The 23,696-nt window shown below is 43.9% G+C and overlaps 2 protein-coding genes across 2 annotated transcripts in view; both read right to left on the reverse strand.

Moving 5' to 3' along the window:
* The window catches only part of EML6 (echinoderm microtubule associated protein like 6), a 274,207-nt gene extending 266,307 nt beyond the window's left edge, over positions 1-7,900 (reverse strand). Inside the window, exon 1 of the mRNA XM_023532868.1 lies at positions 3,658-7,900. The gene's annotated coding sequence lies outside the window, so the exon portion shown is untranslated. The remainder of the gene's footprint in view (positions 1-3,657) is intronic.
* A 124-nt stretch (positions 7,901-8,024) lies between these two features.
* SPTBN1 (spectrin beta, non-erythrocytic 1) overlaps positions 8,025-23,696 on the reverse strand; it is a 185,075-nt gene continuing 169,403 nt past the window's right edge. The window contains exons 29-37 of the mRNA XM_023532837.1: positions 22,595-22,759; positions 21,767-21,851; positions 19,747-19,943; positions 18,498-18,610; positions 17,715-17,778; positions 13,110-13,348; positions 11,698-11,871; positions 10,150-10,192; positions 8,025-9,352 (exon numbers count right to left, since the gene is read on the reverse strand). Coding sequence (XP_023388605.1) covers positions 9,134-9,352; positions 10,150-10,192; positions 11,698-11,871; positions 13,110-13,348; positions 17,715-17,778; positions 18,498-18,610; positions 19,747-19,943; positions 21,767-21,851; positions 22,595-22,759 — 1,299 coding nt within the window. The 3' untranslated portion in view covers positions 8,025-9,133. The remainder of the gene's footprint in view (positions 9,353-10,149; positions 10,193-11,697; positions 11,872-13,109; positions 13,349-17,714; positions 17,779-18,497; positions 18,611-19,746; positions 19,944-21,766; positions 21,852-22,594; positions 22,760-23,696) is intronic.

The following is a 23,696-nucleotide window of genomic DNA, read 5'->3' on the forward strand; positions in this document are numbered from 1 at the left end:
TGTCAGATCAGTACTAGATTTATCAGGTGACCCAAACACGCCAAACACGGGTGTGGATTTTATGCTGAGCCATGATTTATTTTTCCACCTTTCTGAGTCTACAGTAATCAGCTAGTTGGAGGATCCTTCCACCTTTCCTTCCTTTCCTCTTCTTTCCTTCCCTCTTCTCTTCCTTCCACATATTTATTGTGTCCTGTGTGCTTTCTATCTGATTTTAAATTTAATCCCAAAAGGACTTCAGCACATAGAAAAAATCTGGATCTGGGCAGCTATAGATTTGTAAGGCTGAATCAGGCCTGTCACCCTCTGATTACATTGCATGTGCCTTTGAGAGTAAAACTCATGGCTTGCACACCTACGGTTGTGTAGGCGTGGGGAGTCGTGACTTTGAGAACCCAGGCTTTGTGTGGCTGTCGTGGTAGTGCTTTCCCTAACAGCCCACCTTGGGGGGATGGTTTATGCACATGAGACCCCCTGCTGGCTGGCACTTGTTCCATGATAATTGTTTCTGAGGCCACAGAGAAGTGCCGGAAAAGAATCTAGGTGAGGAACATCAAGTGGACTGTTTTAGTTTGAGAATGTGGCCTCTGAAAATGCCTTTTAGAGTTCAAATTCCCAGCTGCTGTTTATACAAGTACTTAACTCTCTCAGCCTTAGTTTCCTTCTCTGTACAGCCAAGACAACCAACAGTTACCTCACAGAGTTACTGTGAGGTTTCAGTGAGATAACATAACTCAGATAGATGCTTAGCACACTGCCTGGCACGATGTCACACACAATGTTAGCTTCTGTTATTAGCAAGATAAAGTCATTCCATCTGGAGAAGAACTATGGGTGGAAACAGGTAAAGCCAGTTGTGCAGAGTCCCAAACCTGAATCACTGGCTGGTTCTTTCCAACTAGTCGTTCTAGCATGTTCAAATCCAGCTTGTGCTCTTCATTTCTCGGCAAAGGTCCTCTCCCTTTTCCTAAAGGGTATGTTCACACTCACACCCCCACTTACACGGGGGCAGGAAGCCAGTGAGATCCTGGGCAAACACCCTTCTTATAAACTGGAGAAAACAACAGAGCTGAATGGGGATGATACAGGGGGACAGGTCAGTCACACTGTCAGCCAGACCTTGTCAAAGCTTCAAAGCTCTAAGATGCTGTGGTCTCAGTTCTGCCAGCTCCAGGTGGGCTCACTATCTTCTGTTCTCTGCAGTGACAATTCTGTTCTCTGCAGTGACAATTCTGGTCTCCGCTATAACATAATCACGGTGACAAGTGTCTACCTCGCACGGTCATTGAAAGTGCTCAGGGCAGCATACAGTAAGAGCTCAACAAATGTGGACTATTAGTCACAGCCAGTGCAGAAGTGGCCCTGCTCTTGGTTGAGCCCCTATGAGGACTGCCATGGAGTGGAACGCGGGCCCTCTCCTGGTCTCAGCTCCCAAGGATCTGAGTCACAAGGGGAGTCATCTGGTTATGTCCCCACAGCCGGACTGCTTCCCCGCGAGGCAGCTGTGATAAATGACATAAATGCCGTGTATCACAACTAAGAAGATAACATAAGGACAGGTTCATCTGTGCAAACTGTTCTGCGGAATTTAAATTATTTCCCCTCCTAACTGAGGAATGCCAGACATTCTGCCTGCTCTCCTCCTTTTCCAAAGACCTCTTCCACCAAGCCAAGCCCTTTACCCAAGCCCCTGGACAGCTAGCTTCCCCTGGCGCCTGCCTCAGCACCCCAGCCCAGTCACATGGATGCCTTTGGCCTTGTAAGTCATTAATACTCTGGGTAGTTTTACCTCCTGTCAGTGATGGAGACTTTGTAAGACACGTTGCTGAGTGAAGAGAGAGTTGCTCGCTCATGGGGCGGGGCGCCTGGGGTCAGTGAGCATCCACATACACTGTCTCTTGGCTAAATAATGTTCCAGCTATTAACTCAGGACTCCCCCAAAGAAACAGATAATAGCACCTTTCTGAGGACTTTATTTCAAAAGGAAAAAAATTAAATTCCTTAGACAAGGATTTGGTTAATTCATAAATGTATACCATCCCCACATCATCTCCTTTCGCAGCTGAGCTGTACTGAAGTAACCCCCTCACCCCCACCCCAAAGATTGCTGGAGAAGGGAGTTCTGTGGAGAGCAGCAAGTGGGACCAGATCCCTAGAAGCCCTTGCTGTTCTCTGAAGCCAGGAGCTTCCCACACAAGCACCTTGGAGGGAAAACTCAGGGGCAATTATCAATAGGTGCAGTCAGGGGCAACCTTGAAGACATCAGCAAATGTGCTTTAAAATGCAAAGAGCTTCAAACCTGACTCCAGGAGGTGATCCTTCTGGAAACACCATTTCTTCCTTTTCAAAGAAAAGTGGCTGTTTCAGAAAAGGTCCTGCCCTTAACTATTTCTCAAACCCCACCCCTCTTGGAGCCAGCGCTTCCATGCCAAGTATGCAGCATTTGAGGATCATGCAGGATGTGGGGGCTTTAGCCCCCCACACTCAATCTCCGCCACCTGCCCCCTCCCCCGCCCCCCGTCACACAAGCCAGCCCTCAAGGCTGTTATTCTCTGATGTGGTTTTCTCAGTTTTATGTTGTGATAGACACTGGGGGCCCATCCCACCCACGTCTACTCTGTAATGGCCTGTGGTTTGGAGAGGCCAGGGCGCAGGTTACCAGAGGTGATCTCTCTTGTAGTAGATGTGGCTCAAGGAAGGATGCGAAACCTAAATTAATCTATTCAGAGTGAAACTCAGGGCTTTGTTCTGTTTGCGGAAAGAAGAGCCGTCTCCCTCCTCCTAGACGAGGAAGCACATGACGCCAGAGGTGCTGGCAGCCGCCATTACCAGGAGGGAAGCCATCGTGAAGCCAAAACTCACCTGTGGAGGAGGGCGGTGAGGCCAAAACTCACCCATGGAGGAAGGTAGGTTGACAGGGTACGAGTAGATGTAGCACCTGCAATCCTGACTGAAGCCAATCAATTCTTAAACTTGCCTGACCCCAAGATGTTGTAGTTGTGTGAGCTAACAAATTCTGTTATTTATACCATTAGATGTGAATTTTCTGCTATTGACCTATGAAGCACTCTTAATACAATTATTTTTGGAAAGAAAAAACACGGAGAGCCTACTCCTGGCAGTGAGAGAGAAGGAATTGATTTATGGAGTGCAACGTTCATCACCTCCTTTCTTCAATCCCCTTTTAAAGATAATTAGACCCAGGCTCAGATGAAGCAGACATCAGGAGTACAGCGTACTCTCAGCTCCACAGGGCTGCAACCAGAGTGGCTGGCACCTACTAGGTGCTTTGCAAAGGTGATGAGGGAATACTTATTTGGCTGGATGGTGAAGGAGCCATGATTCCAACCAGTCTGGGCTCAGATCCCACACTCTCCAGAAGAGCAGAGGCCAAGCAAACTGGATGAAGTAATCAAATCGCATGCACCCAGTAAAGACAAGTAGAGAGATGTGACAGACGTGTAACAGATGGCAGCAGCAAAGAGCCGGCCTGTACATCAGCACACACCGGTTCAGACAAACTCTTCCTGACTATTTTAACTAAGACTGTGGGACCGTTCCCTTAGATGGAGGCCCTAGACGGGGTGCTTAAAACCTTGAGGCTGTTTCTCTCACAAAACCAAAACCTGAAGAACGGCAGCATTGGAAACTACTCACTGTGACAAGGAAACTAAAATGGTGACTGACAACTAAACGAATTCTCCAAGGAAAATGCTGTGAGCCAAGGATCGCCTCAGCTGAGAAAGCTCCCAGGTTCCCGCCCAGACTCTGGAATGCAGGATGCCCCACCCTGTGGAGAAAGTCCCCTTGGGCTTATGTAAGAGAAAATTCCCTTTCCCTCTAACGAATCAGTTTCAGGGAACTCCACTGCTGGACCGCCCCCTCCATTCCCACTCCCAGACACAATGGGTCCCCAAAGTGTGATAAATATCTGAAGGGACGAGTAAAGTCAAGTGGAAACTTGTGCAAGCCCACACGGCTCCAGAGGCCCTGACGTGCCCCCTTCAGGACGTGGTGCATGCTGGGAAGTGAATAGAGAGAAGAGGCTCCCCAGGCAGCAGCCACAGGCCTAGTGGGAGCCGGGCGGGCAGGAGTGCCAAGGGTGGCCCTTCCGGCTTCTCTGAGTCCAGGTGTTCTCCTGCTGTGACACTGACCTGACCTTAAAAAAACAAACCCCTGGCAGCTGACACGTAGGGTGAAGGGAATGAAGACAACCAAGGCCGCTCAGGCAATTGCCCCAGGTGCCTTAAGAAACCCGGGCATTCCTGAGGTTGTATGTTTTCCAAGCTCCCCACAAAGAGCCAAAATGAGGCTCTTCTCCCAGATAATTCTACCCACTGTCACCAACTCTCCCAAATCAGCCCACTGCACTGTCTTTGGGGTTGGTGGTGTTTCAACTTGAATGAAAATACTTCGAACAGCATAGAAGAAAAGCATCAGTTTCTCATACATCTTGATCCCTAATTTAAAGGGAGAGGAAGTCCCTCCAATTCCACTTCCTGAATCCCTTTTCAGAAGGCTCATTTTTCTTTTCCCACACAAACCACAAAGCCCTAAACAGGATGTAACATTCTTTCTCACAGCCTTTTTTATTTTAATAAATTGAAAAACTCATTTTTCTAAGGGGAGCCTGCATTCTTAAAGTTGAGTCTAAATCTTGAAAAACTTTGAAGGTCACATTTATTTCCCCCTTGGGAAATTTTTATTCAGTCTTGACAGCAACAAAAGAGCACTTCACTTTTAAGTGCTTGACTCAGAGAACTGGCCAAAAATTAGGGGGTGAGGGTGCAGTTTAGGGATTCCAAGAAGAAACTAATGTTAAAACACACACATCACTACCGCCAAGGTAATGAGCTTCAACCAAAATGACTAGGAAACACACGCATGAGGACTGGTGGTGAGCATTAAATATAAACTGAGACTAAACCAAGGTTAAGAGGGTGAGAGCAAAGTAGAAACTTTTTGCTCACTGTACTAAAATGACATAAAAGTGGAGGTGAACAGGAGAATGGAGAACACATGCAAATACGTTTTTAAAAGTTCTCAGCACTCTTGGGTACTTTTTATTCCAGAGAAATGAAGATTTATGTTCACGCAAACACCTGCACATAAATGCTTGCAGCACTCTACTTGAAATAGTCAAAAACTGGAAACTACCCAGATGTCCTTCAGTGAGTGGTAAAACAAACTATGGTACATCCACGCCATGGACTACTACTCAGAAAAGGAACAACTGATACACCCCCAAACCTGGTAATCTCCAGAGAATAATGCCAAGTGAGAAAGTCAGTGCTAAAAGGTCACATTGTGGGTGATTCCATTTATTCAACATTCTTTAAATGACAAATCTATAGCAATGGAGAACAGACTGGTGGTGCTGGAAGCTAGAGGCGGCGGGGTTGACAAGGTATGGCCGTAAAAGGGCAACAGGAGGGATCCTCATGACTCGTGGTGATGGAAATGTTCTGTGTCTTGACCATATCAATATCCCCATTGGGGGAAACTGGGTAAAGGGTGCTGAATTAATTTCTTATAACTGTATGTGAAGCAATCATTCACACACACAAAAAGACAAAAAAAAAAAAAACAAACCTGTTCTGATGCAGTTATTAATATTACTATTCTGAGTTCGTGTGTGTAACATGGGATAAAGCACATGAGTAATTATTGTAGGATCTTCTAATACATGCACCCTGTATTGAGAGCCATGATTCTGAGTGAAGATTATAATACAGAAAATGTAAAAAACAAAACAAAAACCCCCTGCAATCCTGTTATGAACTAGAGCCATTTTTTCTTAGCTCTACCTACTGATATGCCTAGAAAACAAAGACCAGCCCAGTAGGTAGTAATGAGGATTGCTAGCACACCAATTATTGTTTTGGAATATCACTTTCCACTAAGGGAAGCCAGGGTTTCTAGAGAAATCTGACGGCAGATCTAGGGGCAAGAAATGCACTAGATGAGCCTGGGACTTCTTGTCATGCCAGATAGGGAGGAAGGTATCAGGATTACCAGGATTATCAAGGACTCAGAAGCCAATTTAAAAGGGCTCCGACCAAATGATGGAACATTTTTAAGACTCAAAAAGGATAATTTCATTGATGGAAATGAAACTGAAAGATTTCACCATGACTTTCAACGATGACAGAAGTCTTGAGCTTTGATAGAGTTTTATCTTTTTCTTTTATGGCTTTCTGGGTTATGGGTCATGCTTAGAAAGGTCAGTTCAAATAATGGCAAACACTCATTTATCTTGTTTTTCCTAAGTATTTTAAGTATTTCTACTAACATGAAAACAATGTATCCAGAAGTAAATATCACAGGACCCTCATACGTGACAAATCTTAAAAGTGCCAAAAACTTGGTGAGAAGATAAAAATGTGCCCATCACCCAACTGAATATGCCGTGGGTTGTAAGAAGCATCACACTCTACCCGCAAGAAGACATGACACTAAGGTGCCATCAACTGAAGATGCATTCCAACTTGTTCAAATATGACTAAGGTGGCCTTTAATTAATCAAGCATGCCCATTTCATACCCTGTCTTATTTTACAGGAGTCTCACTTTTCAGATGTATGGAGGCCAGTATTATCACCCATCCTGTATCGCTAAAAATTAAATAGTACATTAAAACAATAAAAATGAGTATAATCTTCAAATACTGTAGGATTTTTAAAAAATCCATTATTTCCTGACAGGACCCAAGTTCACAGCTATATAGCTTGTAACTTCTGACAGTGAAGATGTCTTGACTGGGTGTTCTAATCATACCTGCTGACATCAGCCCTGACAGGCCACAGAAATGCTGTCCGTTTCTCCTCCCCACTGTCCGTCATCTTTGACTCTCAGGCCTCAGTGGATCCTCAGCAAGTTATAGCAAGGAAAGCAAGCACCGCCAAACCCCGGCTACAAAGTCAGGGACCACTGAACCCCTGAACCCCTGGAATTATGTGCAAAATGTTCCATGCATTTGTACTTTTTATGGGATTGAGTTGCTGGTTACTTGAGTGTGGCCTACTTGCCATCTGCCTGGCTTAGTCAAGGCTGTAATCAATTATGATTCTTTCCAAGATGCTCTTTCTTAACATTTTGGTCATAGGTCCATCTGTTGAGAATTGAACAACTTAATTCTAATCCTGAGCAAAGCAAGGGAGTGTCATGGTGAGATAAATGGCACTGGGCACATGTGAGAAGCAGGGGAGGAAGAGATGGTGGGGTTTAAGTTCACTGAGCGGTCACAGAAAGCTCCAATGCCATTCAGCTGTGAAGCCCAGAACTGATGTCATGCTAGGCATGGCCTCTGTGTAATAATTTGCTGAAAATCCATAATATTAGTATCCAGCTTCTTTATATAAGGAAATATGCAAATGATATGGAATCAATAAGACAGATAAAATAGGACAAGTGTAACACACAAATCTAACCCATGACCCTATGTGGGCATCAGCAAACTGGCCCATGGGTCAAATCTGGCCTATTTGTCTGTTTCTGTATGATCTGTATAAAATAGATTTTACATTGTGACTTTTTTTTTTTAAATCAAGCATACAATATTGTGTGGCATGTAGACATTATATGAAATTCAAATTTGTGTCCACTAAGTTTTACTGGAACACAGCCACACCCAGTCAGTCACACATTGTCAGCGGCTGCCTCTGTGTTACACAACAGCAGAGTCTCAACACGTATGGCCCACAAAACCTAAAATATTTACTATCTCTGGACCTTTACAAAAAAAAAAAAAAAAATTGCCAACCTGCCTCAGAGCTCAGGTTTGGCAAGCTCTCTGATAACTTCTTCATGAATAAAGGCTAAAACCTGGATGTGTAGCTGTAAGACATTCTATGTATGTTATTCTGTTCACTGTAGTTTTCAAAGCTGGTACACCATTTGTGCACAAAAACACAAGACAGAAACCCAGATAGACTATCTAATGTTTCCTGTTTGCTATTTCTTGTTTGGCAATTTCCTTACATGGAGTGCACGTAGGAAAGGAAAAACAACAACTACCCACTGTGCTAGATTTAAAAGCATTTAATGACATAGCATATATTTAACAGGTAGGGCAAAAGTTGAGAGGTACAGGTCATACAACTGAGCACCGGGCCTGAGGGACCACCTTCCTGCTCAGGCCCAGCCTCTGGAGTTCATTCCTATCAATGCCATTTTGATTGTGCAGTAAGATGAAAATTTGTCATTACAATTCGTTACAGTGAGAGAGAAATGCACACTATGTATCAAATAGCAAGGTAATGAAGCAAATTATAACACAGTGTGGCAACGCACGAGCAAGTAACCATTAGAGTAACATTACTTTGTCCAGTAAATGCTTCAGTTCCACTTGTACACTTAACCAATGATTTAAAGGGTTTATTATACATCTAGTTTTATTATACTTTGTACTAGAATTATCTCAAACATACAATATAATGTATTTCAGCAAAAAAAAAAAAAAAAAATTGAAATTACAGATTATTTAAAACAGTATCAGTTTTCTATTCCTTCTTGTATACCGACATTCTTGACCGTCGTCGCAGTTGATGCAGAAAAGCCGCATGTTGTGTTAGTAAGTGCTGCCAGGTACAAATGGTTTGGTCTGTGGAGTTAACATGGAGCTGCACTATGCTGCAGCGAGATCATAATACACGATCTGTTGAATTAAACTTAGCCCCATCCCGGGCGCTTCTAATAGTCAAGACTCAAGGTAACCACTGGAAGTAAATGGAAGAGAATGGTGTCAGGAAATTGGTACATTTTGTCTCTGGTGAGCACAGGAAATATTGTTCAAGCACCGCTGCCTTGCAAACCAACAGCACTAGAGGCGAGTTATTTCCAACACAGCCTCACAAAATTGAGGAACAGTTTAAATATTGAGATCTAATCTATATAATTTCATTTAAAAAAAATCTGGTCTTCCCTCTGCACCTCAAACTTTTGTAACTTGGAGATAAAGTGTTTAGGTGTATTTTCCCTACCCTCCCCAAGAAATGATCTATAAATTAAAAAAAAAAAAAAAATCAACCACATTGAGGAACATTAGGCACAGAGAGTAATGTGTTGGTTCTGAGCTTGCATGCTGGAATTTCACTGAAAAGGTAAGAGAAGGGCAGGAGGTAAAGGAAAGGAGTTCACTTCTTTTTGCCAAAAAGGCTGAACCGCTTCTCTTTGTCTTTCTCTTTGTCCTTCTCCCGCTTGCCGGGACTGGACTCGCTGGTGATGGTGACAACGCTGGTGGGCAAGGTCTGTGCCCGACTGGATGCTGGCGTGCTCTGGGTGCTGGCGGACACCTCGTGTTTGTCAGAGGAGATGGCGGAGGAGATGGCCTGGATCCAAGTGTTCATTTCCTCCTGGACAAAGAAGAGGGATGGGCACAAAATGCTCTTGCTCCAAATGCACAACCATCTGAGCCTGTCAGTCGAAGGCTGGGGAACAGGGCTAACTCAGGGGTGAGCAGTTCCTAAATGAACCTCTGCTTCATTGTAGAGTGAATATGTTTCAACTCTCACAGGAATTCCGTTTACAGTACCTGTAGGTCATCGCTTTAGGATCTGGCCCTGCAAACCTGAAGACGGGTCTCCACCTATGGGCTGTCAGGTCCCACCCCAGAAGTTGCTTTTTTTCCTTTTCTTTCTTCCCTTTTTTTTTTTTAATTGAAATACATTTGACATATAACACCGTGTAAATTAAACAGAAGCTTTTTCAAATTTAAAGCATTACATGTGCTGTTTTCTTATCAGTTGACCCTCTCTCCCCTCAAGGTGGAGCGCAACCATGAAATGGGTGGTTCCAGACAGTGAGGTGCAGTGGGGAGGCTCCTGATGGGCCATCGAGACCCACGTCCAGTCTTGGGACCACCTCACTGTGCCTCATCCACTGGGAGGGGGTGTGCAAGTTCTCTTCCATGGACTTCAAGGGACCCTGGGCTAGCTCTCCTGCCATGGCAAAGAGACAGCAAGATGACAGACGCTGCCTTCTACACACAAAAAGGGAACCGAACACCTTCTAGTGTCAGTGACTGGAGACCAGATGCCTAAAGCCATCATTGATCATCAGTTATACGAAGGACATTACAAGTAAAGCTTATCATGCCACAAACACTTGCAAACTCTTAAGTATTTGAGAGGAAAGAATCTGAGAAACTTACGTCGTCTTTGGCTTGGAAGAGGTACTCATTTCCATCATTTAGTCTGTAATGTGAAGAAAGTAAGTATGTCACAAAATAACTTAAGGAAAAAAACATTCCCACAACTCCCATATCCTATGTGAAATATAAGCAGGCCAGGGAGATAACGCCGGAAATGCCCATCAGAGCTCTGCACACATCACCGACCATTCCTGGGGCCTGCATAGGCCCAGCAGTGGCCCCTTGGACATCAAAACACACACAGGCACCCTGATATTTCAATCCACTGCAAGGATGAAAAGTCCCAAATGAAGCAACATCTGGTTTTGTTGTGCAAAGACCACATGAATGCCTGACCATTGCTCTGTATTGAATTCAAGAGAAAACTCTTTAAAATTTATGAGCCCTTCTGAAATTCTGCTTCTGAGCTTGCATCCTCCAAATTTATGAAAAACAAAGTATCTGAAGAGACATACAGAAATGGTCTCGTAGATGTCTCTTCTAATGTACGTCTTAGAATTAAACTGTCCTTGTAAGGCCATCATTGTGACACCGAGAAGCCACTAGCTTGGAAGACTCACTCATTCATTCCACTGCTGTCAAGAGGAAGGGGGCACTGCCCCTGGGGAGAAGGGTAAGTACCCTCTGCCAATACCCCAACCCTCTAAAGCTGCATCGAGGGAGTACAAGAGGAGGAGGCAGCCAGGCTGTCTGTGCCCTGTCTTACAGAGAACAGTGTTCCAGACATCTATGAGAGCCCTCCAGTGCTCGTCAATAGAGCTCAGTAAATCACACCATTTGACACTCTCATTTGCAGTCCTTGGCCTAGTCCAACTGACGCGAGGCACACTCGCAACCGAGGACCAAAGCCTCTCAGATCCCAAAGCAACAGATCAAAGTAGTATTAAACTAAGGACACATCCTAACCACTAACACAGATCCTTCTTACATTTTTAAAAGAAAAAATGGTTTTTCTGACCATTTCCAAGTATAAGCAGAACTTCTGAGCTTGGATCCACTCTGGGGGAGGTGCACGTGTTCAACAGGGTAGAGACATTTAGAGATAGATGGTTCTGGAGGCAGCTAGAGCACCCGCTGGGCAAGTGAGGGAAGCACAGAGTCCCAGGCCCCACACCCTCACTTCCTGTTTGTCTCCATCCAGCTCCAGGATAACGCACTTGACCCATCACCAGAAAACTAAGAGCACAGAAGAGCATCTCCCGAGTCCAGAGAAGCTGAAAAAACGGGGAAACTATTTTTTTTCCCTAAACTTAAACTGTAAAATGTGAATAGCTCATTTTCTCTTAGAGAACAGTAAGTTCCAGCTTATAAAAATGAAACCATCTGTTCTTCAGTGTTTGGCTATGCCATTAATCGCAGGGAAGCTGGTGATTGACCAGTCTCCAAAGATCTTAAAGGAGATGTGTACCAAACTGGTCTGTCATTTTCTTGGTGACTTTTTAAATGGCAGAGAAGAACCAACTGATCACAGTATCTAACAAAACCAAACCCCAGAGTGAGAATAAACACGCCCATTCTCCAGCACCCACGAAACACAGCGACTCTCACCTTAGCTTGAACACGTGTTTCTTCTTTTTGTAATCAAGTGCCACTTCACAGATGGCTTCTTTCAAACTCACAGGGACCTCGCTGTGGTAGGGAATCCCGGAAGCGGCTGTCTTTGCATCTTTGTAGAAACCCATTTCTTGGTTATTTATGACACAATAAACATTGTGCCAGGACCTGAGCAGTACAGAAAGGTATGTCAAGGTTCTACACCACACTCCCTTGAAGAATTAGGAATTTGATTAATATGAAAATGATCCTCACAAGTGTTGTGGCTTCTTACTAAAAGCCCACGCTTAAATCTGTTAGAACTAAACAAACGGAAGGAAATGCCTCTGTGGACTCCTGGAATAGAGCACACACTGCCATGGTGGCAGGTTTCTAAGGGTGACTTTTCCCTCTGCATCCAGGAAAGGCGGGCGGGGTGGGGTGGGGGCTCGACGATGACGACAACAATGACACGGTGCCCTCTTCTGTTCAATAAAGGTACTCTTGGCTCTGACAGGAAAGGATTTTTTGGTGTTTGGATTCTTTGCTGTGATACCCTCTTGTGGTAATGGGGTACAAGCCAGGCTCATTTGAAACATGCCCATCCTTAAGCAGCTCCCCACTTCAGCTTCATTCTTTCTGTGGCTGGCAACCTGACAGAGAAGCAGATCCAGGGCCATTAATATTTATAATACCTCTGGATGCATTAGAAAAAGGTGAGCTTTCCTCATGACATGGCAAACTGTCGTAACACAGTGTATATTAGAACGAGATACTTTACAGCCATCCGAGTGCATTAAATGAATCTACAGTGCAGATGGCAGCTTAGACGGGATTTCTTTGACTAATGTACAACCAGCACAACTGTACATGGTGGTCCCAGGCAGTCTGGTTTACTGGTTAAGCACACAGGCTGTGGAGTCAGACACGAGTTTTACCCGAGCTATGCCATTTACTAGGTGTCTAAGGACAGTGAGCTTTCTTAACCTCTCAGGACATCAGTTTCCTCATCTGTACAACAGAGATAACGAAAGTAGAGCTACTGGGAGATGATGAATATAAAGACTGACATGGAGGCGAGGCAGGAGAAACAGTAAATGTCTTTAAAAAATCCCACGACGAGGAAAACTACCATGAAATCACTTCTCTTTAGAGAAGACCCAGCCTTAGCCCAGCAGCATTCCTTCTCTGGGTGAACTACTCAGGCCTCTAATTTTGCTTTTTCCATCCACACGTAACTTCCTCTCTCAGTGAATAAGAAGCATCCACTCCCAATTTCCAGTGTCAGTCCCAAGAACGTAATGCCTAGGAAACTATGAACAAATCGACCACGTGAACGCGCACTCCCCTCCCACCTTGAGACCAGCCCGCCTTGACCTTTAATGGGCTGACTCCCCGTCTTACTGCCTCCGCCTCTGCACTGTTACCTGCTTGAGGCTTTCTTATTGTGGGCCTCCCACTCGTGCTTCCGATTCAGGAAGCCTTCCATCTGGGCCGAGGGCGTCTCCTGGGTTCTGGCTGGCAAGGTGGCGGCACTCTGGGCAGGGAGGGCAGTCTTGGCTTTGCGATCAGAGGTGGGGGAAGGGATGGGACTGGACTCCTTTGAACTTGTCCTCTGTTCTGCAGCGCCGTTGACCATTTCACTTGTGTCCACTGTTTCTGCCATCTAGGGACAGCAGAGAGGCTAGTCAGCGAACCCCATGATTCAAGGGGGTGACCACATACGCTCTAACTGACTCGCACACGTGGCTGTGTATAAATGCCTGGCACAGATCGAGGCAGTACAGTAAAACCATTGCACATCCCAGAAAGCCAGCTGGACACCAAGGACATTAGAAGGTGGGAAGGGATTAATGCCCGCCCATTTATGGGAAAATGAGAAAAGCGAAATGCCAGTATGAGTTTTACTGCACTCTGCTCCTCTGATCAATCCATTTTCTCTAATATAACTCAGATCATTTCCTCTTATGGTTACTTTAAAACAAAAGGACAACGATAACAATCACACATATTAAATATGAGAGAGTGGACGTTATACAGCAGCCACCTTACAACCAAGGACGCCACCAGAAGGGCTAGAAGTTTAAGCGAAAGGGCATTCACAAACAGATCGATAGACAACTCTATCAGAACTACACAGCATTCCCCCAAAGACAAGGAAAGACCTTTGGTTTCTGAAAATGCTCTCTGGCTCTCCCCTCCCCGCTCCCCTCAACACATCGTCATAAACACATGCAGAAATTAGGACGACAATCATGCATTTCACATCTACCATCCCAGTTAGACTTTGGAACTTAAGAGCTGGAAGGAAATGAGGCAAGTCAACAAACATCAATTTAACCACATCTGCCGAAGTTGTATCGTGAGTGGGTTGTAGTTTGTGTTAAAGGAGCTGGAAAAGCCAATCACAGTCACTCAACACCACACAGCTATTTACCCCCAAACAAAGACAGAACCAGGGCCTTCCCCATCACGTGTTGGTTGATCACGGAGCCTTGCTGCACTGAGACGAGGAAGCCCAGAGACAGCCAGGCTTCCAGCGGCTCTGACCCTTCAGGCTGGAGACGTCTTCGGGAGCTGTTCCTTCCCAAGCTCATTTATATTGTAACCCTCATGGCTTTGCGGCTTGGGAAATGCAGTAGGGTCTCGAGTCATTATCGCTTTCAGCCTGTGTACCATCGACTGTGTACCATTAACTGTAGCAGCCCCCGGCTGGCACGCCCAGGGCGTGGGATCAACGCGTTACTAAAGCTGGGTGCGGCTGACACTGCAGTGGGTTATAGACAACCTGCTCCCCTCACACACGGACAAACATGGAGGTGTCAATGGCAACGCTCGTTAGATATGTCCCCCACCACTGCTGCCCAGAACCAAAATGACACCAAATTAGCAGCGACAACCCCAACAGGATAATGGTAGACTGGCCACCACTACTTAAACACTCAGATATGTCAACTCTCAGGAACTGGATCTCTCGTTTAGGTCTTATCTAAGTGTCTGGGCAGGAGTCCCAAGTTTATATATTCCATCTATATACAAACTATCACCGTTAGCATCAGGGTTTAGGATGAGACCAGAGGGTATGCAACTTAAGGGTGTTTTTGACTGGAATGCTTTCTCTGTAGAGCAATGTGGAAAATGGATTCTTAGAGAAGAAAGGCATGGCGGGGGCGCAGGGGAACGCATGGTGATTACGCTGGCCTTATAAGTGACAGCCTGTGGACATGTGCTTATGAGCAGTAGGCTAGTTAAATGTTTCTCTTTCACTTTTAAAGGAGAGGGGAAATAACAAAAAAAATAAAATACAACCCTGAGTCAAAAGAAAGGGAGTGGATTTTAAAGTTGACAAATCTGTTCTGGTGTGAGATTTCAGGAAGCTTCTGGTGGGGAGGAAGTGTGAGTTTGGTCTGGAAGGCCTGTGCCAGGCATGAGTCCAGGGAGACATGGAGTTAGTGTGTATAGAAATCAGGTTAAAAAAAATTAGTGCTGCAGATGTGACTTGAAAACTGCTAGTGACAGCAATGACCTGGATAGAGGACTGCTTATTTTTAAAAGGCTAAAATTTATCATACTTGGTCAGACTTCAAGGTAGGTAGGTGAAGGCCAGGCAAGCCTCTTCTGGGGGAATTGCTGCAGCAAAAATTTTTTTCTTTGGAGTTAGAAGGAAAGAGAAAACCCCAAACCAGTATGCAGAGATAATTAATGTTTATGCAAATGAATCACTAACCAAGAAAACAAGAAAAATAAAAGGAACAAAATGAATTTTAATGGACATGTGCTTAAGCATGCCAACAGACAACACACCACTAGAGACAAACATCAAAAGCAAATCATAGTGCTATGACCAAACAATGGGTACACGTGGATACACCCCCTTCCCCGACCCCATGTTGCTTCTCTTTAGCGATTAGTCCAGAGTGCTTTAGTGGCTGAGTACACCCGAGATATTTATATCGCGAGGTGAACACGAATGCAACGTGACAAGTAGTAGCACAAGAAACACCTGATTGGTTTTCTAAGTGCATGAAGCAACATTATTTTCAGGTTCATTAACTTGAGTCTCTGCACCATAGCTTAAAAAGAATAAAAAGGCTTTTCTTCTAATACAATCCAATTGTAATTAAAAATAAATTCATTCTGGCAAGCTACAATTTAAAAATCTAGATAAAAATAGGCATGAGAACAAATGCCAAAAACATCACTCCTTTCCTATGTGCTCATGTGGGGTTTTTTGTTTTTTGTGTTTTTTTTGTCTTCTGAATACAAAAAGCACAAAATTGGGTATTAATCTTGATAATACAAAATTTAAACATATATTTATGGAAACATCACATATACATATAGATCGACGACACATGTAATTTGGAGCCAGAAACAGACGGCAGGGCTCCCTAAAAACCAGAGACGAAGCAGTGGTTTTTTTCTAAAATGGAATTTGATGTGTTTTAAGGCAGAGACCCAATAATGGTGCACACTACCCCCAGAATTTAAGAAGCTTGGCATCTATCTATATACCCATCTACAATCACAAGTAGATAGATATGTACATAGAAATAAGGAAAAACAAACAAGATGCTATATGATGTTATCCTGACAAAAGAAAAAAAAGACATGCATCATGAAATGAAAAGACAAATTAGACTTAACTCATGGAGAACACATATCAAAACAGGTTTCTGATTCCACTAATATCTAAATATGGCAAATGAGCAAATGAATGTCTCACGAGACTTTGATGTAATATGGATTGGTTTTTTTGTCTTTATCAGTACCAGGAAATCACCTCTTTCATTAGCTTTCAGTCCTAAGGAACAGAATTCCTGTTAAAACATTTTCAATCCCTGCTGGTGGTCTGACAGATGCCATCCTAAAGGACTCCTTATTAGAGAACTCCACGAAAGAATTTCATTTTCGTTAAGAAAATGAAAAATGAATCGGAAGATCCATACGAGACATACAATGAAGTTTCTATCTAGGGACACCCTGAAATTACTTCTGAAGCCAGGAGGTGTGTGACTGCTCCTAGGGGTGGCCCACCACGTGCATCGTTCAAGTAATCAGGGTGAAGCAGATGGCTTTTACTCTGTGTTTGAAAATCAGTTTGATACCCTGAAGTCATCCACTGAATGGACAGGCCTGGAAGTCCAGAAGGCAGGCTTCTGAAACATGCTGAGAACTGCTGTCACGTGCTGCACTACAGTGGTGCCAACAGTGACCAAGGCAGAGGTGGCAGCAGCAGTCAGCGGGCACTTTACTCCTGAGGCTGGCTGCAAGCGAGCCTAGAATTCTCAATTCAGGACTTGGCAGAAAAAAATGAGAGAGGAACTGGTTTGTAAAAAGAAATGAACGATCCAAGGGTCTCAAAATACTTGAGATTCTGCATCTAAAAATGGAAATAGCTTCCTAAGTAGATCCAGTTTCTTTTTGTTCCTTGTCGTTTTCAAAAAATGAATGCATCCTTCATGGCATGTCACACAGGTGACTTCCGGTTTTAATCTTAGTACTTAAAGTCTCATTCCTCATACACCAGTCTTCCCAGTTACGAGTAAACTATTGTAGGTTAATAATCTCTGTAAAGGGGGCTACATATGGTGCAGTACTGCACTCTGTTAGTATAACTGGACATGTCATACCTGTCAGATTCTAGTTTTCTTCTTCATTTTGCTGTAATCTCATTAAATTTCAATTACTCATGTAAGGCTTTCGCTGTAAAATCTCAATAAAGTAAAAAGCTCACATAAACAAAAAATAAGTATGTTGCTTTAAAGGCAACTGAGCATCCATCAGTTAAAAGACTCAAATAAACATGAATTAAACGCAAACAAATATGAAACCAAGGAAGGCTATGAATTAAGTAAAACTGTAACACTGTAGGTGAAGTGGAAGACAAAAGGTCAAACCAACAGGATTTGGAAAGAGTGGTTCTTGACAAATGGTAGTGAACTTCACAGTCCGGACCAAGGCTGGTCACTGGCTGTCCGTCTGCTATTAAAGTTTTTGTAGTTTTGGTAGGTTTGAGAGCGGTAACTAACCCGTGGAGATCCCTGCTCAGCCGGCAAACCATTCTGGGAAACTTGCTCTCCTTTCGAAGTATCCCTGTTAGATAAAGGCGGGGGGCGGGGGGGGGGGGGGGGGCGGAAGAGGACAGAGGAGGGAAGGGATGGGGAAGAAGAAAGAAAAGGAGAAGAGGAGAAAGAAAAACAGTAAGAGTACATGGGGAGAACGACATCAGTCAATCTTATCACAAGCTTTCTCTCAGAAAAACATATGCAACCCTCCTTTACGTAATTTAATTTCTTTTTAAAAAAACTTTCCAAGTGTTTCAAACCAACTCTAGACAGAGAATAAGATTGCAGGCATGTCCCATAAAAGCAGTGCAGGGGTTGTCATGGAGCTCTTACCACAGCAAAATAATCGGCCTCTCAGAGAGAGAGGATAATTTCTGTCCTTCATGTAAAATCACCCAAAACTTTCAAAAAGCATCACTATAAAATCACTGGCCCGACACGTGGGTGGTTCACTGCATCCACTTAATTGTATGGACATTCTCAGAGTGTGTGCACAGGCACATGGGTGCAGCAGAGAGGGCACTGTCTACACTCCACTTCTGCCACCTACACAGCAATGTGACTGTGGACAAGTCAGTGTTCTCGAATGTTATCCAGGAGTGACTATACAGATTCTAAAAGTTCTACAGAAGTAATTAATAGGAAGGACATGTGGTTAGGCCTGGCATAGCACAGGCTTAAAAAAGACGCTCCCTAAACCTCACTTGCCACTAAAGCTAAGACTCCAGGGGCAACTCAGTGACTCACCACTGCTGCTGGGACTCGGTCTCCTCAGAAACCTTCGTGCTCGGCTCAGGTGAAGGCGGCCGCCTCTTCCTCTCCTCTTCCTCTTGCTGTCTGCGCACTTCCAGTAACTCCAACTGAGGAAAAACATGGTGACATTCAGCAGAGCCCCAAACTCTGCCTCTTTTAGGAAAAGCATTCTAGAAAACCCAGGAAGTCCTCCAGCCTGAATTTTCTACAGTAGAGCATACTGGCCAACCAGAAACTCTAAGACCTACGTAAAACGGTATCAGGGTCTCAGGAATTGCAGCAACAACTCAGAACTATAGGACACAGAGACCTGAGTGATGAAACAAGTCTATTTCATGGGCTGGCAGAATTCTTGTGAGTTGTCTCTATGCCCCCAGGGACACTGGGTTTAACCTCTCAATGAACTACGCAGGTCTGAACTCTGCTTAAGAAGAAAGGCACTGAGCATGAGGGTCCATGCTAGATGTCCCATCAGAGCTCAAACGTCACTGAGACAGAGCTGCAGCAATTCTCAGGAGGCTTCTTGTGCTGTGGTAGCAATTTGTGTTCAGCCAAAACCCAATCAACACATAAAAAAGCCAAAGAATAGTTTAATTAAAACTAAGCCACTTCATGAACAATATGCACGCACAAAAATTATTCCATTTTAGCACAAGGTACATTTGCAGGTACATTTTAAGTCCCCAGAATGCAGAGATCAGAAAGAACACCATTTTTTGTAAACCATAAAGAATGGACTTTCTACCAGGAGCGCAAGTGTCTTGGGAAAGAAAACACCAGTGAACAGGCCCCATTCTAAGTAAGGCCTTTATGTTGACAGAAGAGATTATCAGGAAAGGTGAGATTTTTCAATGGTCTAGGATCAAGCTATGGTGCTAGGAATTCTAATTCTGAAATTCTGAAGAAAATTATAAGGGTATGCTCCCAAGAAATCAAAGCTTCTATGAGATACAGGAGGAAAAACAGATCAAAAGAGAAAAGCAAACCCCAATCGGTCAATTCCCAGGCAAGAAGCTATTATCAGTGATCATCAACCTAGGTGCCCAGGAAATGCCTGAGGGGTGGCAGCCCAGATAGTCTCTCCAGGTCCTATGCCAAGAAAGTCACCAATTTCAGGAAGATCTTTACTGTTTTTAAAAACAGAGTAATAACATGGATTTTCCGGTCTGGGAGGCGAGCAGGAGGAAGAGGCTGCCCCTGAGAACCAACAGGCCAAGAACCTCAGCGTCCAGCAGCCACTTACCGTCGTCAGCCTCTCTAGGGCAGAGAACCTCTCGTCCCAGGTTGCTGCAGACTTTTCAAAAGCCTCGTGGCGTTTGATGAGCTTCTCCACCTCGTCCACACTCTGGCCTATTTCTCGGCTGGACAAGTATGGCTCCTGTCCGAGCAGCCAGGCCTCGGCCACGCTGGCATCCCTTGAGAACTGATGGACCTCCAAAACTGCACAGGGTACCAAGGGTGACAGCTGGTGAGCAGTGACTTGGCAGTCAGGGAAGGCAGTGCCCTCTGGTGGCAGCTGTATGCACAACTAGTTTAAAGTCTAGATCAGGGCCGTCTAACATAAGCATATCATGAGCTACCCTTGCAATCTTAACTTTTCTAGTAGCCACACTAAAAAGAAAAAAGGTGAAATCAATTTCAAAAGCATATTTTAGACAAGTTGATATATCAAACTGATATCATTTCCAACTTGTGAGCAGTATAAAAACATTACTAATAGGTTTAGTTTTTTTTTCTTCTGTCTTTGAAATCTGATGTGTATTTAGTACTTATAGGACACCTCAATTTGGACCAGTCACATTTCAAGTTCTCAAGAGCCACATGTGGACAGAGGCTATCACACTGGGCAGCGCAGGCTAAGAAAGCACAGTCTGCTCACTCAACCTTACGTGAGTGAGATAAGCCTCAGGGCTCGGTAATTCACAATCCACACGCAACCAACCAGACTGCGCCGATGAAGCAGGCATTCATAAATCACCCTGCAGGTGTAGTTCTGTTTCTTTTCTTTGAGGGTGGGGGTTGAGAGGAGAGAAGGATATGGGAGCACTATAGGGCTAAGGCTTTTGCTGTACACATTCTGCTCCTCCACACGCGAGGGAACAGCGTGATGTCCACCGCAGCTGTGAGAAGGCAGGCCAGGACTCAGCGTTGTGCTAACATTAACTGTCATACACCTCCAGCAGCAATGCTTGGGGCCTTACGGGTGAGAGATAGACGGTGGGCAGTATCGGTGCCCCCAGGAGCTACTGGCTGTCTCCTTTCATCACCTTGGTAGCCCAGACATGGCCACAAGGAAAAGGCTACCACTGTACTAGGGACTTGTCGCCTCACTATGCCTAGTTCACGGTGGGGTGTAATATGGGTTTTGCTGAACTAAATTGAAACTGCCCTAGGAATTCTCAAAATTTACAGACCAAATCCTCATCCAAAGATTGGTCAAAAGTGGGACTTTTTTCGAAAGAAGGTTCTAGGCCCAACAAAGTGAGGTGCCTTCACTAGGCTGTTTACACACCTTTTAGAAAAGGCCCCTTGGGTTTTGTTTCTAGTAAGCATTCTTGGTGTCTGAGGGCAGAACCCAGAGCCCCAAACACAGAATGGCAAAGTATGGCAAATAATGCTTGAGTTGGGCTACTTTCAGTGTTCATACCAATTATTAAATGCATTCCTAATACTGTACATTCTAAGCTTTGTTTTAGCTCACATATTCCTTTATAAAAGGAGATTAAAAGATCTACTTCAGAGGGTCACTGTGGGAAATAAATACAGAAAAATACATAAAACACTTAGGATAATGCCCCAGTTCACTGCAAAACCATTATAGTTATTAGCTTTTATTTTGTTTTATCCTTCTACTAAAGAGCACCAAACATAAGACCTATTCAGGCTAACTTTCCACCTTCCTGACTACAGGAATAACTCTTAAAGATAACTGGAGGAGGGGGCTTCTGTACTCTCCAAGACAGACACCAAATTGTCATGCCCATGCTGTTCCTAAAGAACACCCAAATCCCAGTTACAACACTGACATCGATCATAAGATGAAAAACAAAAAATAATAAATATGCCACAGGGAACTACTTAAAAATACCTAGTGTGAAATGGTGAGAGAAGACATTAAAAAACAAACAAACAAACAAACAGAGAACTCCAAACATCGTAAGTGATAATACTACATCAAATCAACTAAAGCGGGAAAATAAACTTGCATGCTTTCAATGAACACCCAGAAAGAGCAAAGAAAGAAAAACCAAGTATGTCCTTACTCAGTCTTAACCACTCCCATCGGTCTTCCCACTTGTCAATCATTTCTTTTCTCTTTTCTGTCAACTGAAGTAACTTTTCCTTGATCTGTGAAAATAGAAGGACCCCAGGAACATCTTAATAGAATGTACCATATCCTCCCAGTTTTCTTTCCCCTTGATAGGCCACTCCATACATGAAAAATACATTTTTCATAGAGATCACCACTAAGCCAAGAAATATCTAAGAACCGCTTACTCTAGCTGCATACTAGAGAGGAGAGAAAAGCAGGGGGTGCTGAGAGGAAGGCTGGGTTCCACCTGAAGTTTTGTCACGAGGAGGCCAACACTGCCCTGAGCCCCATCCAGACTTGGGGGCTCCCTCTGGCAAACATCCGGTAAGAGAGGGAGGGGCAGACCCCTGACCTCTATGAGAGAACGTCCAATCCCCTGATGAGAGCCACACACAGACTAACCATTTTATCTCTTCGTTATTATCATCATAACTAGAAGTAGCAACAACCTACTAAAGAACAAACTGATCTAGGGCACGTGAGAGAGAAGAGGTATCACCTGAGAAGATTACTGATGAAAGTGAGCAAGGACAAAATCTCAACTCAGGGCCTTCAAAAGCTGTCTGCTGTGCCACAGATTTACTGGCTCTGTACCTAGCGTCTGAGCAATTATCTTATTCTACACACACAGGAAATATATATAAGCATGTGCACAGGTATATCAAAATGTAAACACACACACACACACACACACTCACTCACTCACAAAATGAAGTCATTTTATATCTTAACACCAGCTGCACTCACCCCGTGGCCCCAAAGCAACGTGGCACCTTACCTCCTCAGATGCGTAGTGCTTTCTTGCCAACAGGGATTTCCCAAGTTCAATGCAGGTTGTGAAACTGTCATTACGAGCATCAATTTCAGCTTTGATACCTTGATGATTATTCATTAATAGTTCAACAGATGACACATCCCTAAAAGGAGATAAATAATACTCTCTCTTTAGGAGATCAAGCTTTTCAAATAAATGTGTAGGTTTTGAAACACATAATTAAATTTGAAGGAAACTATTGATGACACAATTTGGCTTTAAATTCTAATTCAGTATGAGCTGAGGCTGGGCCACTGCAGCTAAAGCACGATGACAGTATAATTCAGGACCAGCTATGCAAAACATTTAGAATGAAGCTACTCTCATTTTTGGGGGAGTGTGTGCCTGAATAATTCAAAATGAGTGCTAGACAGATGCTGGAAAAACCAGTGAATTTCTGTTCAAACTTTTATTCTGCAATGCAATTCAGACTCTCTTCAAGAAGGTATAGAGACGTCGACAGGGACACCCTCCAATTGTACCCCAATGAGTTAGCTGCCAAAAGTTAGGACATGTGTGTTCAAAACAGCAATTGACATCCCTTCCTTATTCAGACATGAAGAGACACACAGAGCGAGAACCAGCTTAGAAATCAATGACTGGTAGAGCAGAGAGCTTCTCATGGATTAAAATCTATAACTAGAAAGTTCTGATCTAGGAAATACAGTTGCGCTATATACACATATATATACATATGTATATATATATAAAAAACATTTATTTTCTTAGGGTGAAGTTAATTTCTCAATTACAGTAAGAACTGGAGTTGACAAGGGTGAACTGGAAGTTATACATGTGTCTGCTTGTTTATCCATTAGCTTCTCTTTACTGTTCTGCATGAAACACAGCCAAGAGAAGATACACAATAACTAATAAATAACCATCTTAATACACCATTAAAGCACATGCTAAAGGTTAAGAGACACCGTTAGCAATGTCTATGAAAAGGGACAGAATGGTTTTTAATCTAACAGATACAGAGAACTCAGAAAAGCCAGCTCATCCCAATGATGAGGTAGAGCTAGTGGTACCCAAGGTACATGGCTGATGTGCTCCGCAGATGAGG

This window comes from Pteropus vampyrus, unplaced genomic scaffold (genome assembly GCF_000151845.1).
Source record: "Pteropus vampyrus isolate Shadow unplaced genomic scaffold, Pvam_2.0 Scaffold91, whole genome shotgun sequence".
Taxonomy (NCBI): Eukaryota; Metazoa; Chordata; class Mammalia; order Chiroptera; family Pteropodidae; genus Pteropus; species Pteropus vampyrus.